Source organism: Balaenoptera musculus, chromosome 6 (genome assembly GCF_009873245.2).
Source record: "Balaenoptera musculus isolate JJ_BM4_2016_0621 chromosome 6, mBalMus1.pri.v3, whole genome shotgun sequence".
In the NCBI taxonomy this organism is placed as follows: domain Eukaryota; kingdom Metazoa; phylum Chordata; class Mammalia; order Artiodactyla; family Balaenopteridae; genus Balaenoptera; species Balaenoptera musculus.
Window position 1 is genome coordinate 29,685,716 of NC_045790.1, and position 14,581 is coordinate 29,700,296.

At 47.1% G+C, this 14,581-nt stretch overlaps 1 protein-coding gene across 4 annotated transcripts in view; it reads right to left on the reverse strand.

Moving 5' to 3' along the window:
- Window positions 1-14,581, reverse strand: part of LOC118897357 (aminopeptidase O (putative)) — a 380,228-nt gene that overhangs the window by 141,545 nt on the left and 224,102 nt on the right. For 2 of the 4 annotated variants that reach the window (XM_036856496.1, XM_036856494.1), the window contains exons 6-7: window positions 11,134-11,323; window positions 6,544-6,650 (exon numbers count right to left, since the gene is read on the reverse strand). In XM_036856496.1, coding sequence (XP_036712391.1) covers window positions 6,544-6,650; window positions 11,134-11,323 — 297 coding nt within the window. Of the gene's footprint in view, window positions 1-6,543; window positions 6,654-11,133; window positions 11,324-14,581 lie in introns of all 4 variants that reach the window. The other 2 variants (XM_036856495.1, XM_036856492.1) reach the window with 1 other exon arrangement.

Consider the following 14,581-nt stretch of genomic DNA (forward strand, 5'->3'; position numbering starts at 1 on the left):
ACAAGTTTGCCAGGTTTCTACCTTGGATGAGTGTGTGAACTTGTGCTACCAGGGATGAGTTCAGTGCTATTGGAGGTGAGCAGATGGGAGTGGGAGAGAGGATTACCACTGTGAGATGTAGAGCAACCAGGAAGAGATGATGTCAAACGGGCAGTTCAGCACTCACATCTGATCTTTAAGAGAGAGCTAGGCTGGCCTGGAGACTTGGGAGCCTCCAGCACAGACGGGAGTTGTGGCCAGCAGTGCCCATGCCCCACTCATATCCCATGGGACGCATTTATCATTTGTGTGCACATCAGCTCTTGGCATGTTCCCTGAGACTCTTTTTCGGATGTGACCCTCAGGTTGCCTGAGCCTGTTTTGCCTATGAACACAAGAACCAGAAGCACCTGGAATGTACTCTCTAAGCAATGATGACAGCTGCAGGGATATTTACACGCTGGGCCCCTTGCCCCTGATGAGGACCACTCTGAAGCTGACCCACACGGCTTCCAGAGCAATCCTGTGTAACCTGACTTGATAACATGGCACTCCGGCCTGGCCCTCCATTCTCCCTTCCATTTTCCCCTCCTGGGAATTCTTCCTAACAAATCTCTTTCACACGAATTTCATCTGCTTTTGGGTAACCCCACCTAAGAGAGGGTGTTTAGATGAGACCACTCCAGGAGGATGAGCAGCGAAGAGGGGGGCCCCCTGGGGAAGACCAACTCTGAGAGACGGAAGATGAAGAGAAGACTGTGAAGGAGATAGAGGAGGGAAGGCAGAGGGGGCCAAAGAAAACCAGAAGAGGGGCAGCCATGAAAGTCAGGTGATAGAAATTTCCAGAAGGGAAGAGTTATTAACAGTACCAAAGGAAGCAGAGGAACCCAGTAAGGTAAGAACTGAAATATGTTTACAGAATCTGATGATCAGAAGGGCACAATGCCCTGAGGAAAAAGTTTCCCTAGACTTGTGACCCCAGTTCACGTCCAAAGTCATGAGAGCTCCATCCCCCCTTGGTGTACAGGTCCTCCTTCCCTTCTCCCTCGTGGGCAGAGGGTTCCAAAACTCACTTATATATGTAGCTCTATGATCTGCATCAAGGCACATTCATTTCTAGTTCTGTTTCTGGAACCAGAAAATTGTCTTTAGCTGTACTGAGACTGACAAGGTGGCACTCAGGCATCTGAGAGGTCAGGGTAGACGTGGATGCTGGTGTGCTTACAGAATCAAAGGGAGAATAGGCTGGTGGCCTCCGTTTTCCCTGTGGGACAGGAGGCCAGAGAAGGAAGAGAGCATGGGGAAGGTCTGGAATAAATACCATAGGCAAGGAGAAGGGAGCTGCCCAAGGAGGAGTGAAGGGATTTATTTATGCCTGCAGGGCCAGTGGAGACTGAAGAAGAATTCTGGGGAGTGTTCAGGCCCAGCAGTGAAGCTCTGGGCTGGAGCTTTTCCATGAGGCAGGCTTGTGCGGCTGCGAATGGACACGTTCCCACATGTGGGTGGGAAAGATTGCTATGTTCTTCAAGGACTAGAAATAAAAATTTTGAAAAAAACTTTAAAGGTGAAAACTTCATGAATACTAGAGAAGGTTTACACATAGGCTTTTAATGGAAAAAAGTCTCACTGGTTAAATGGAATACACAGTGCTTAGGCATCATGCAAACTCACAGAACTTGTGGCATGCACATTTCACTTTGGCTGTAGATAGAGTTACATACTTGGGGGGTTTTCCCTATTATTATTATGGGATGTCTTTGGAACCAGGGGGGTGAGGGATTCATGAGGAAGATGGGAAAAGAGTCTGCATTTCTCTAGAATTGTATCAACTGTGGAGGCAGCAGCTAGAAAGAGCCACGTCAGACTCTGGGCTTGTCAGCGCCTACTCAACGTGATATATTTTAACGTTTTTCTCAGCACGAGCTTGACTTTAACAATGAATCCAGAAAAAGGGGGAAGTGATAATAAATCACAAACTATAAAAACCAACAGAGATTTCTTCTGACCCCGCCACCGTAGCTCTTCCATCCCGCCGGCCTGTCATGATACACTAACTGAAAGCACTTAGAGGGAAGACGCTGATGTAGCTGTACCCTAGAGACCAAAGGCACGGGAGCCTTTCAGAAGCCCCCTGGCATCTTCCTTGTCAAGAGTCATGGCTGCTGCACTGGACAAGGGTGGGGGGGGGTGGGGGAACGAATAGGAGAGAGCAAAGCGGTGGCAGCCAGACAGGGCAGAGTGGAACAGCAGTAAGATCAGGCTGTGAACGGCAAACGGTTCTGCCCAGGCCTGGTGGAGGGAGAGGTGAGGGAAAGTCTGGAGAGAGCCACTGGGGTCTCATCTACGGGAAAGGCATTTTAATAATTAACAAATGGGAAAAGGCATGGAGCCAGTAATGTGACCCTAGCATTTTGAAACTATGCCTCGGGAGCCTGCAGCCACATTACGGGCTCCCCAGCCAGTGAAGGCTGAGAAACCTTGGAAAACACAAGGAACTGTTTTAACCAAATGAAACTTACAACCAGGTCAATTTAAGACACATTTGATGAGAGCCATGATTCAACACTGGATATATGGGAGGCACAAATGGAAAACAGTTCTTATAAATTACTGAAATTAGCAAGTCAGAGACAAACATAATTTTAATTTTTCTCTTCTCACTTTATCAATACCCCTCCAATAGCTATCATCAACACAATATTGAGTTTTCCTGTTTCCCTATATTGACTGAAATAATGAGACACACACTGTCATGTGTAAAAAGACAAAGATACTTTGCCCAAGGATACTTTTTTCAACCCGACCTTCATGTCCTTCCACAGTTCAAGATACCTGGAGTATTTTTTTTTAATGCAACTAAATGCTATATCGAGTTCTTTGGAGGCAGGGAGATGGTGTAAGGAAAAGAGAATTGTTTCAATCCCCACTCTGCTCTTTATTGGCTGTATGATGTTGGACACCTTAACTGGTCTTTCACAGCCATGAGTCATCTAAGTGAAGATGTTAAACAGCCAGCAGGAGAGGTGGGGAAGGAGCAGCAGTGAGGTAGAAGGAAATCAAGGAGAGTGTGACACAGAAGCCAAGAGAAGAAAGTGTTTTTAGAAAGAGGGAGTGGTCAACCATGTTGAAAGTTGCTGCAAAGATGGGTAGGAGAAGTTTCCATTGCCTCTGGCAATGTGAAACCAAGACTTCTAAATTGTTCTTGGTCCATCATTTGAAGACCATGGGGTATCTTAAAAGCAAGAAAGAAAAAAGATAGCATCTTTGACTACTGCATTGTTTTAAGAGACTTCTTTCCCAATGTCTTATTTGTGTACTAAAACAAAAATCTGAGACCAAATTTTTACAACTCTGGTTCTTCCTTTCACTGTCAGTCATTTCTAGGTTCTCTGAGCCCATGTAAAGGGAGAATTCTAAGGGACGGGAATAAACTAAACCTAGACTATATAATTTGGGGCAGGTTCAGAAACATTTCCTCTTCATTGTAAGTGCATCTGATAACAATATTTTCCATACTGATGTGCAACAAATCTTTCAAATGCACTCATTTCATGGTTAGCCTAAATTTAGGCAAACACAATTTCTGAATACTAAGAAAAAGAAAAACAAATGCCATAATAAGCCTTTTAGCACAAGGCTCTAAAAATAGCGTATTCCTTCTCCCAGCTCCACACACAAAGGAAAAGCTCTTGGACATCAGAAGCTCCACGAACCCCAAAGACAAGGCTCTCCACACGTGTGCACTGACTTCCCAGTGTCCATCTGACTGCTTATAAGTTGGGAACACATTTCACCAACTGTTGTTAATTATAGTTTCCTTACCCGAACCGATGGTCTATGGTCATACAGAACTGGGGGCATCAAAGGGACTTAGAGACTTGGAGAGTGGGGAAACTGAGTCTTGAGAGCTGGCAGAATTGGCCCAGTTATACAGCTCGCACATAAGCTTGTTCCTGCATCAGCCACCTTAAAACAAACCTCCCTGACCCTCATTTCCCTCCCCTCCCAGCACAACTTCTCTCACAAAGTCCACACTCAATGTCTCTGCTTCCTGACCTCCCATTCACTCCTCTACCCACTTCAATCGGGCTCCCTTCCCCACAGCTCATGAATAAATGCATGCATGTCAAGGTCACCAACACCTTTCATGCGGTCCAACCCAAGGTCACTTCTCTCCCTCCCTTTTACACACCCCTCAGCAGCATCCGGCATTTTCTTTCCTGACTTCCATGACTCCCGGCATCTGGGTTTCCTCTACACTGATTTCCCCAGCTCCTCCACTGGGTCCTCATCCTCCTCTCAACCTCTTCTCTCACTTTCCTCTCTAGCTGGTAATTTCAACGTGCTCAGAATTTTAAGTATCCATAGGCTGAATGTTCCAGTCTCTCCAATGAGCTCCTGACTTGTAAACCCCACTGAGTTTTCAATATTGAATATCTATTTGGCATGTCAAACTTGACACATGCAAAACTGGAACCTTTTTTTTTTTTTAATTATTATTTATTTATTGGGCTGTGTTGGGTCTTCGTTTCTGTGCGAGGGCTTTCTCTAGTTGTGGCGAGCGGGGGCCACTCTTCATCGCGGTGCGCGGGCCTCTCATTATCGTGGCCTCTCTTGTTGCGGAGCACAGGCTCCAGACGCGCAGGCTCAGCAGTTGTGGCTCACGGGCCTAGTTGCTCCGCGGCATGTGGGATCTTCCCAGACCAGGGCTCGAACCTGTGTCCCCTGCATTGGCAGGCAGATTCTCAACCACTGCGCCACCAGGGAAGCCCAAAACTGGAATCTTTATTCTTCCCTCCAAAGCCTGCTCCTCCCGAAGTCTTTACCATCTCACCAAATGGCATCACCACCTGTCTACTCAGCTGCTCAGGTCAAAAGCCTAGAAGTCATTCTGGACACTTTCAATTTCCTTTTCTCCACATTCAATAGACCAAAGATCTGCCAGTGCCACTGCCAAAACATGTCTTAAATAGGTCTGCTTCTTGTGCCTGCCCTGCCACAACCAGGACCTCTAACGTGGACTATACAACGTTCTAACCCTTCTCCTGGCTTTTTGTCTGCTGCCTGCAGTCCGTGCCACACAGCGGCAAGAGCAGCCCTGTAAAAGCACAAGACAGACAAGGCCCCTTCCGTGCTGAAGGCCCTGGGGCAGCTTCCATCGTGCTCAGGGTAAGGCTGGATGATCCAGCTCCTGCCTGCCTCTCCCCGCCCTTCTCACCACACTGCCTTCCTTTCTGCCCCTCGAGCACCAGCATGGCAAGCCCTTTCCTGCCTCAGGCCTTGGTGCTCTTCAGAGAGGCATTCCCCAGCCTCTTTACTGTGAATCTCTGCGTTCCCTTCACGGAACTTCTCACCACCTGCAGCTAGCTGTGCCTACAAGAGAGTCCCTGCTACGTGAAAGTTCCATGAGAGCAGGGACCCCGTCCACGTTGGCGGTGGGTGTAGCCATCCCACTGGCTGAGTGAACGGATGCTTGCACAGTGGCGCTGGGTGGGGAAGACAGGGCTCCCGGCTCCGGCTTTCCTAAACAATGGATGAGTCAGCAGACGCCAGCGGTTAGCGTGCGAGAGAGGACTTCTCCGTGGGAAGAGCGGCCACACCCTGCGCTGCCGTGCTGCACAAAAGACTGGCGAGCCTCGCTGGGGTCAGGCTGGGCTCGGCATTCCCCTCAGACTTTGGCCTCAGTGGGCAGTCCTACGGAGAGGGATGTTTATGTAAAAACAAACAACAACAGGACCGGTCCAGGCAGGCTTCTACCCAGGCGGTAGACTGGCCTTCAGAGCTGCCATCTAAAATGAGGGGTGATTCCCGGATGGCTGCCTTCCCACCTGTCTGACGGCAGATTCCAAAGGCTTGGCTCCAGTCAAGAGGGGACAGGATGAAAGCTTCTGTTGCCATAGCAATCACAGTGCTCCTGGGGCCGAGGCTCAAGGTTTCAGGTAAACAACTATTTACAGAAGTGGAGGAAAAACAAGCAAACAGAGAGGGACAAAAAAAAAAATGGGAACATGGCAAGAAGTAACCCTACCAGTGCTGCAAGACACGCTCTGAAAATACAACACAGGAGCTGAGAGTAGAATCCTCCCACCAGCAGAGGAGTGGCCTCCTGCCGGGACACATCCGGAACAAAAGGCCCCATTGACACAAACATCTGTTACTACTAAACACTTAGGAATCAATATTTTCTTAAAAGTTTTTTTTTTTCCTTTTGGCTTTAAAGAGTTACTGTCTGCCAGGCTACCAGACCCTAACCTTCTCCAAGTCCACAGCCACCACATAAAGTAACTATTAGAACTTCAAATGAAGAATTTGGTCCCGGAAATGGCCTTGTGCTAGTTTTTTCCTGAACAGAGACACCAGGAAAATGTCAGAAGGCAAACCCAAACCCACACCCTGAAAGACTTAAAACATAACAATCACATCCCTGGGAAGATGAGTAATCTAGCCCAATTTAATTTAAAAAGGAAACACGGCAGATTTAAGAGATGGCCTGGACGTGCCTTGCAGGAAAGGAGGAGCGTGATGGGGAGGACCGGAAGGTAACGGGATCACGTAGTGCTTTACCTCAACACCTGCATATCCTCCGGGGAGTTCCGCACCTCGTCCTGGAGGCGACGCCAGCGCAGGCAAGCCCTCAGTTCCTGCTGCTCCTGGGCCTCGTCGGGGGCCAGCTGCTTGGAGCACAGACACACAAACACAAACGCTCAGGACACAGTCACTGTTGTCCTCCCGCGGGGTCAGAGCCACCGCTGGAGCAGCTGGCTTTGTTTCAGGGGGGATGGCACAGACAGTCCCCGCCGCACCTTGCGCCCCATCAGAAAGGGCCTCTTAGGTCCTCAAACAAAGACCCAGCCCTCACTCCTGCGCTGCCTGTTTGGGAGGTGCCCCCTGGCCCCGGAACCTCCCCCTGCTCCCTCACCTCCACCCCTGGCCTGGAAAGAGCAGACCTCCCTAGGGAGCCATTTCCACTCTGATCCCATCCAGCCTTTTCCTGCTTTGTCTTCTTGCACAGGGTGGGAAAGGTCCTCTCCATTTACCTCCTACTTTTCCCAGCCCTCAGTTTTGTTAAGGGCTGTTTACAGTGCAGCCAGCTAATGCAACCCAGATGATTCCGTTTGCATATAACCAGAAAGAGTGCACTGCCTGGACTGACTCTTGTGGGGGGGAAGGCCATCGCACCCTGCCCTACTGGTCAGAATTGGCTGCTGTCACTCGATGTGCTCACAAGGCCCCATGGCTGTAACCCCACAAGGGAGGGCAGCAGAGCATCCACTGGGGAGGGAACTGCCAGTGTCTACAGGCATTTCTGGGAATTAAAGGTCCCTAATAGTTCCCCCAACAGATATTTACTGATTCTCTGCTAGGCCCTGAGGACATCATGGACACAGCTCTGAACGTGAGGAGTCCAGGGAGACAGATAAGCACAGTAACCATCAGAATTCAGTGACGGCAGGGGTTAAGGAAGAACCCAGATGCCACCTGGCCAACCAGGGTGGTCAGAAGGCTTTCCTGAGGAGGTGTTCCCCAGGGAAAGCAGGAGCCAGCCACGGGAGGAGGAATTTCAGGAAGATGGAAAGCATGTGCAAAGCTCGTGGGGCCTGGAAAGAGTGTGAAATGTTTTAAAAATGGTGAGGGTTAGGGTCAGGCAGGGAGCAGGCTGCCAGCCAGGGAGGGACAGAGGTGCCAAGTAGCTAGCAGAGGCCAGGTGATCAAGACACTGTGTGTGTCCTGTTGTCGTGGACTGAGTTGTGTCCCCTTCCCCAGCAAAAATCATATGTTGAAGCCCTAATCACCACTGTGACTGTATTTGAAGATAGGGCCTTTAAGGAGGTAATTAAGGTTAAATGAGTTCAAAAGGATGGGGCCCTAATCTAATAGGGTTGGTGTCTTTATAGGAAGAGGAACAGACACTAAAACTCTCTCTCCGTGTGTGCACTGAGGAAAGGCCATGTGAGGACACAGTGAGAAGATGGCCCTCCCCAAGCCAGGGAAGAGAGGCCTCACCAGAAACCAAGCCTGTCAGCACCTTGGTCTTGGACTTCCAACCTCCCAAACTGTGAGAAAAACAAGTGTCTGTTGTTTAAGTCTCCTGGTCTGTGGTACTTTGTTATGGCAGCCCGAGCTGACTACGACAGCTGTGAAGGAGTTTAGACTTTCTCCAAGTTGATGACAAGTTGTACGATTCAACTTGCCACTAACTCAATTCACCTCTCCCTACAGAATGCCACTCTGAGAGGAATGTGGGTTTCTATCTCCTTGTTCAAAGATTTCTCACTCCCCTTTGCTGTACTTGCTAATGCTCGGTGCTGCACAGTGCAGTCTCCTGGGCAGCAAAGCAACACCACCCTCACACCCTGTTCAGTGATGAAATGACCTGCCGATTGGGAGTCCCGTGAGGCAGCCCACCCTTTCCTGCCCCAAGGAGCACTCCTCTCCTGCTTGGGAGGCTTGCTGTGAACACTTGTCAGGGACCACCAGCAGCTCAGTCTAACTCAACCTTCAAGGAAGGGGCCAGAGCAATGGATGTGCTCTGGAAATGTTTCCAAACTTTGTGCTGGTTCTAGAATGGCCACTTCGCTTCAGCAGTGTCCATGTTTTCACATATTGAAGACTTACTGCATGTACCTTAAAGGATGATGAGGTGGATTGCCCCCTACTCCAGGTTAAGAGAAAAGGAGGGATAGAGAAACTTCAAATCCTACATTCCCTTTGAGGCCCACAAGAAGTCACCTCCTCCAAGAAGGCTTTCTGGATTTTCTCATACCCAGCCTCTTCTACCTGTGAACTCCCACAATATTTGGTGTTTACCTCTCTTTTCTAACTTATTTTCTTCTTCCTTCTACTGTGTGCTTTCCTTATCTTCAAAATTAGACTCTGACCTCTTTCAGAGCAGCGTTGTAGTCTTATCCTTTTACCGCTACAGATCTAGCACAGAATGGACACATGGAAGTTGCGCAGCTGTGAGATGCAGCCAAGCCAGCATCGTGCCTTTTTTGGTAGAGACAGATGTAAGGTAGGGCAGCTGGAGGGAGGACACAAGCAAAGAGATTCCAGGGGGTACAGGCAAGGGGAAGGACAAAGGGGGAGTGCTCTTTGGGGAGTCAGGAGATAAAGGACAGAGAGATGATCATCAGATGCCTGACATACACTCACGATTATGAAGAATAGCATAAATCTGATTGTCTCAGGATGGAAGTACCTCAGGGAAGTGATGGTGAAAGAGGCACATTTACACTAAACCTATTTAATCCTTGCTGAATGCCTACTATGTGCAAGGTAGTGGCAAAATCAAAGAGGAAGAGAACAAGAAAGGAGAACTGGTATTTCTTGAACACCCTCCACGTGTCAGGCACTGTGTTAAGCTCATTCACACACTATCCCTTTTCATTCTGCAAGGTTAAGCATTCCTATACCCATTTTATAAATGAGGAAACTGAGGCTCAGGGAGGCTATATAACCTACTGTAAACAGCAAAGCTGGGATTCCAAGTCTGGTCTGACTCCAAACCCAGCCCCTTTGCTCGAGAATCTTCCAGGTGGCCTCTCTCCACAGGATTCTTTGTGGAGGGGGACACAGCTATGCACGCTGCTAGCTCTACAGCCAAGGTGTGAAAGGGGGAGGATGAGTAAGACACAGTGCCACTTTGAAAGAGGTCACAGTCTAGTCATGACGATAGAAAGAAGAAGAAAAAAGTGAGAAAAAACAGGTGAGTAAATACAAATACAGTGGAAATCCGAAGTTTCTAGAAGAGTATTATTGAACTGTGAGTGAGATGAACAGTCTGGGCTATCAAGGGAAGGTGACCTTGAGCTGCTAGTGAAAGATAAATAGGACTTCAACAGGCAGAAGGAACTTGAACAAAATCATGCAGATATGCACAAACTTGGGAATTTCAGAAAAAGTCAAGTAGTCCAGTGTGTAGAGATGGTAAGGAACAGAAGTAGCCAAATATTAGAAATTAGAAAATAAGCAGGAAGCCGGTTAGCTGCCGTATCTTCCTTATTGCTGGTGGCTAATTCTTTAAAGTTGAGGTTGTAAAAAACAATAAAAACCAAAGCTCACAGATCCATAGAACAGACTGGTGGTTGCCAGAGACAGGGGTCAGAAAGTGGAAGCAGTGGGTGAAGGGGTCAAAACGTACAATCTTCCAGTTTTAAAATAAACAAGTCTTGGGGATGTAATATACAGAAAGGTGACTATAGTTAATAACACAGTATTGCATTTTTGAAAGTGCTAAGAGTAGATCTTAAAGATTTCATCACAAGAAAAAAAATTGTAACTATGTAAGGTGACTAATGTTAACTAGACTTGTGGTTATAATTTCACAATGTATACAAACATAGAATTATTATGTTGTACACCCAAAACTAGTGTAAGGTTATAGGTCAATTTTACCTAAATTAAAAAAAAATTTTTAAATAAAAATAAAGTTAAAAAGAAAAAAGTTGAGGTTGTAAACTGGGAGTGTGTTGACTAGGTCTGGCCTCGGTGTATGTTTGGTTTGCATATTTTTTAAATTAGTAAATTTCACATAAAAATCCAGAGTCATAATTTCCTTTAAAAAACTAGAAGTCCAGGTTGTATTGAGCCCTCCTTTCAGCATGACAGCAATCGGTTAGAGCTGAGGAGAAGCTTCCGGTTTGCCACAGTCCTTACCATTCCCGAATCTATAACACCAACTGCTTCATTCTTTATTACTTGCCAGCAGACATCTGAGATCATGACTCCTGATTTAAAATTTCATCTCATTATTTAATAAAACAAAACACACCACAACCATACCACAAAAGAGTGCTTGAGTATGCACAGCACCACCTTTTCTTCAAGTCTTTGCTCAAATGTCCTCTTATCAGAGAGCTTCTCTGATAAGCACCTTCTAAAACAGCACTAAACCTACCTCTCTCTATCCGGCTTCATTTTCTTGACACTACTCATCACTACATGTTAAAGATGTAGTCGTTTATCTGTTCTCTCTCTCATCGCTAGACCATGAACCCCGTGGGGAGCAAGGACTCTCTCCTCCCATTTACAAAGCAAATAGAACAAGTGCCTAAGTGCATAATGAGCACTCAATACCTATCTGTTGAATGAAAGGAAGACTCTGAGTTGAACTTGACTCTGGGTAGTGAAATGCTTAGCGCACTTGAAACCTACCTGCTGCGCCTTGGCCCAGAATACATCTTCCAAGTGAGTGGCGAACCCTTCACTGAGCCACTCTTCCGTCCAGTCTCGGGCCCCGATAGCCAGGCCAAACCAGGCATGAGCAATTTCATGGCAGAGACGGGTCCCACAGAGCTGGCTCATTCCAGTCAAGGTGCTCTGAGAGAGGAAGACGAGGTGTGGGCTGTGGATCATGGGGGAGAAAACACACACAGTCTTATCAGGGCCTGTCCTCATGGCTGCCCCCAGGGCTGGCTTTCCCAGCCCTGCCAGCCTGTTATTATCGTGTGCATGCTAGATCACGACCAATAGGCTCGCAGCTTAGATGCTTTTAGAAATAAATAAAGTGGCAGTTTAAGTTCCTGGCAGCGGTTCAGGTTGCCTTTTCTGCCAAGCAGTCGTCTCCGTCATCAAGCAGCTATTACCTGTAATAAGCAACCTGCACCGAGGTTTTACACTGAAGAAATTACAAGGTGATGGAAGCACTTACCCTGAAATCTGGACTGTAAAAGAAGAGCAGGTGTGAGAATGTGAAGCCCATGCTGTCGAGACAGTGATCAAAGAAGATCCCTCAGCCAAAAAATCCGAGCAGCTTACAAACAAAGTGAGAAGTCATGCAGAAGGACGGGAAAAGCCCGTGAGAAGAATGGAACCAAACATTTTCTGGTTCAGATTGAGGGTGGTTACAGAGGCAACAAACTCCTAGGTGCCATGAGTGGGTGAGGTTTCAAGAGACTCTGATAAAGGCTGAGTCTGTGTGAGGCCGAGATTTTCAAAGGTATCTTCTATCTATAGATGCTTATACGTTCCCATGACATAAAACTAGGCAGAGAGAGAGAGAAGGGAATTAACTCACTCAGGTGTGCAAATGGTTCCAGGGCTGTCACCAGCCAGGGAGATTTATCTAATCTCATTTCCCACACCTTGTTTTAAAACCCCAAATACCATGATTAGAATTGCATTGATGAAATGGGAAGAAGGGAGGCTGAAGAGAGAAGAGGCAAAGGAAATACCTCCTGTGCTTCCACCTTCGGTATTTCTCATTTATCCAGGACTTGTTTACCATCTTATGAATGAAGAATTTGCTCTTTAAAAAAAAGAAATCTCTCCTCCATCGATTGAACAAAAGCAGTCGTGAAACCTTCCAAATTAAGAAGCTGTACACACTGGTTCGTTCCTTCAAAAGCCATGCATTTGCCATCGTGTGGGCTCTGCACAAGCCAGGACGGCTTGCGGTTTTGTCCTCTGCCCCCACGGCCGCCAGTAGAGAAAACCCCACCTGTACTTGCCTTGCAGAGCATCGCCCGTTCCGCTCAGAGAGCTCAACTGAAAGCGCGGGAGTCATGTGTGCCAAAACAGGCAGCTTTCATGTGAAATAATAACAGGGCAGGCGCACAAATGAGAAGGTGTCCGCCAGGATCCCGGCAGAGTCCACCAGAAACGCCAGGAATTAAAAGTGTAGTTGGGGCATTTAGGATACAAAGGTGCGATGCAGTGTGCAACAACAGAAGTTCAGAGCACTAACTCAGGAAAAAAAAAAAAAAAAAAAAAAAAGGAAGGAAGGAAGGCAGACAGGAAGGAAAGGGAAAAGGGTGAGAGGGAGGGAAGGAGGGAGGGAGGAAACAGAGGCCCAGGAGCTAAACTTCCTCTTCCTGAGAAAGTCACCCCATGGAGAAGACAAGCTGCGAAACCTGGCATTTTCAAGTAAATGACCCTTTGCTCTGGCATGTGCAGCACTGCAAAGAAAAGCCACAGAAATGTACCAAGTAAATAACATTCCAGACATACTGCTGGCAGCACTTCACCCTTTTGGCTAAAGCAAAACAGAAGCAACTTCAGGCTTTGTAAACAGGCTCACAGACAGCCTGCGCTGGAAAGGTCTGCTGGCCAGAGACCCAGACGGTGCACACGCAGTTACGGAGACGGTAGGGCTGAGCTGACCCCGCAGCCCAAGAAGCGTACACACGCTGATGACTGTGACATGGCAGCGAGACTGTTCACGAAGAAAAAGCCTGCTCTGTCCACAGCGACCTGCTCGCTGCTTTGTCCCAGTGTGGAAGCCGAGCCAGGCCCTTTTATGCAAATATCGAAGTCTGCAAGGGCCTGAAGGAATGCACAAAAGCAGCTGTGTGTGGGGGGATGGCATTTCATTTTCCTGTCCTGTAATTTTTCCCCTTCAACAGTCTTTGTTGTCTCCACCAGACCTCCTTCCCCACCTGTCAGTACTTTGGAGATACCACTCTGGCCTTGGTTGGGCTCAGGACAGACCCTGGCATTGCTGGAATGGTGCCTAAATTCCCACTTCCCATCCTCAATACTTTCTTCCTAGCCAGGGAGAAATATATTTCCTCCTCTCTTCTGAGAAAGACCAAAGCTTAAACTTCCTCCTAGATTGGAGGATGTGCGTTTCACTTGATATAAATGACCCTGTTATCAGTGGAAAACATGACCTTCTCCCTGAAAAGCAATTTTCCAGTTGAGAACCAGACCCCAAATCCTCCTGCAGCGGAGTTTGTCGTCTAAGGTTGGGTTTTACCTGTGGATCATAGCTTCTATGAGGGAAATAGGTTCTTTCTTAAACTAAATTAAAAACACAGAGTACGGTTTTGATAACCTTTCTCAAGGGTTATTAACAACAAAATTCTGGCATAAAAGGACCAATAGAATTTTTTTTCAAGGAGAATATCTTCCTCTCTTTTTGAACCTAAATGTCAGGATTTTTCATGTTAAGTAGAATTTTTAAACTGCTTTTTCCAACAATGAATGAAGAAAGGTATAATGCTCTTAAACTCACTTCAAGGAATAATATTAAATATTCCTCTACCAGCAGATAATCTCCTTCATGCCCACCTTCAAAACAAAATGAATGTTTAGAATTTTCTACTCCTACCTTACACTTGATTTATAAGTTTTACCCCTGGGCTCCTCACACTTTCTGAGTTCTCAGAATCTTATTCATGGTCCTGATTAGCCAGTGGGGCACCAGCCTTCATTCTGACAGGCCCTATTTGAAAACGGGTTTTCTTTTTTCTTTTTCCTTTTTCCCCTGAAGGGGCCTGTGTCAACTGCCTCTACAAATGCCAAATTGTTGATTCATCATCATTACAGAGGACAGAAGATAATCACTTCAATGACATCTTCATCCTAAAGAAGGTTTTTGGTTTTGGTTTTGGTTTTTTTTTTTAAATCACAGAGTTGATCATTTTTCTCAAATAAGAGATGGGTGGGAAAGTAATATTTTCAACTCTCAAAAAGTACAAGCCCTCTTGTTTGTATTCTCCATCATAAATTCTCTTTCACTGCAAGTGATCTAGGAGGCCAGCGGGGCAGAGCAGGGGGCTGGGCAGAGCGACAGCAGGACACGTGTTCTCCTTCTTTCCCAGGAGACCACCAGCAGCGGGGCTGCCTCCCGACAAAGGCCACGTGGTACTGTCTGTCTGCC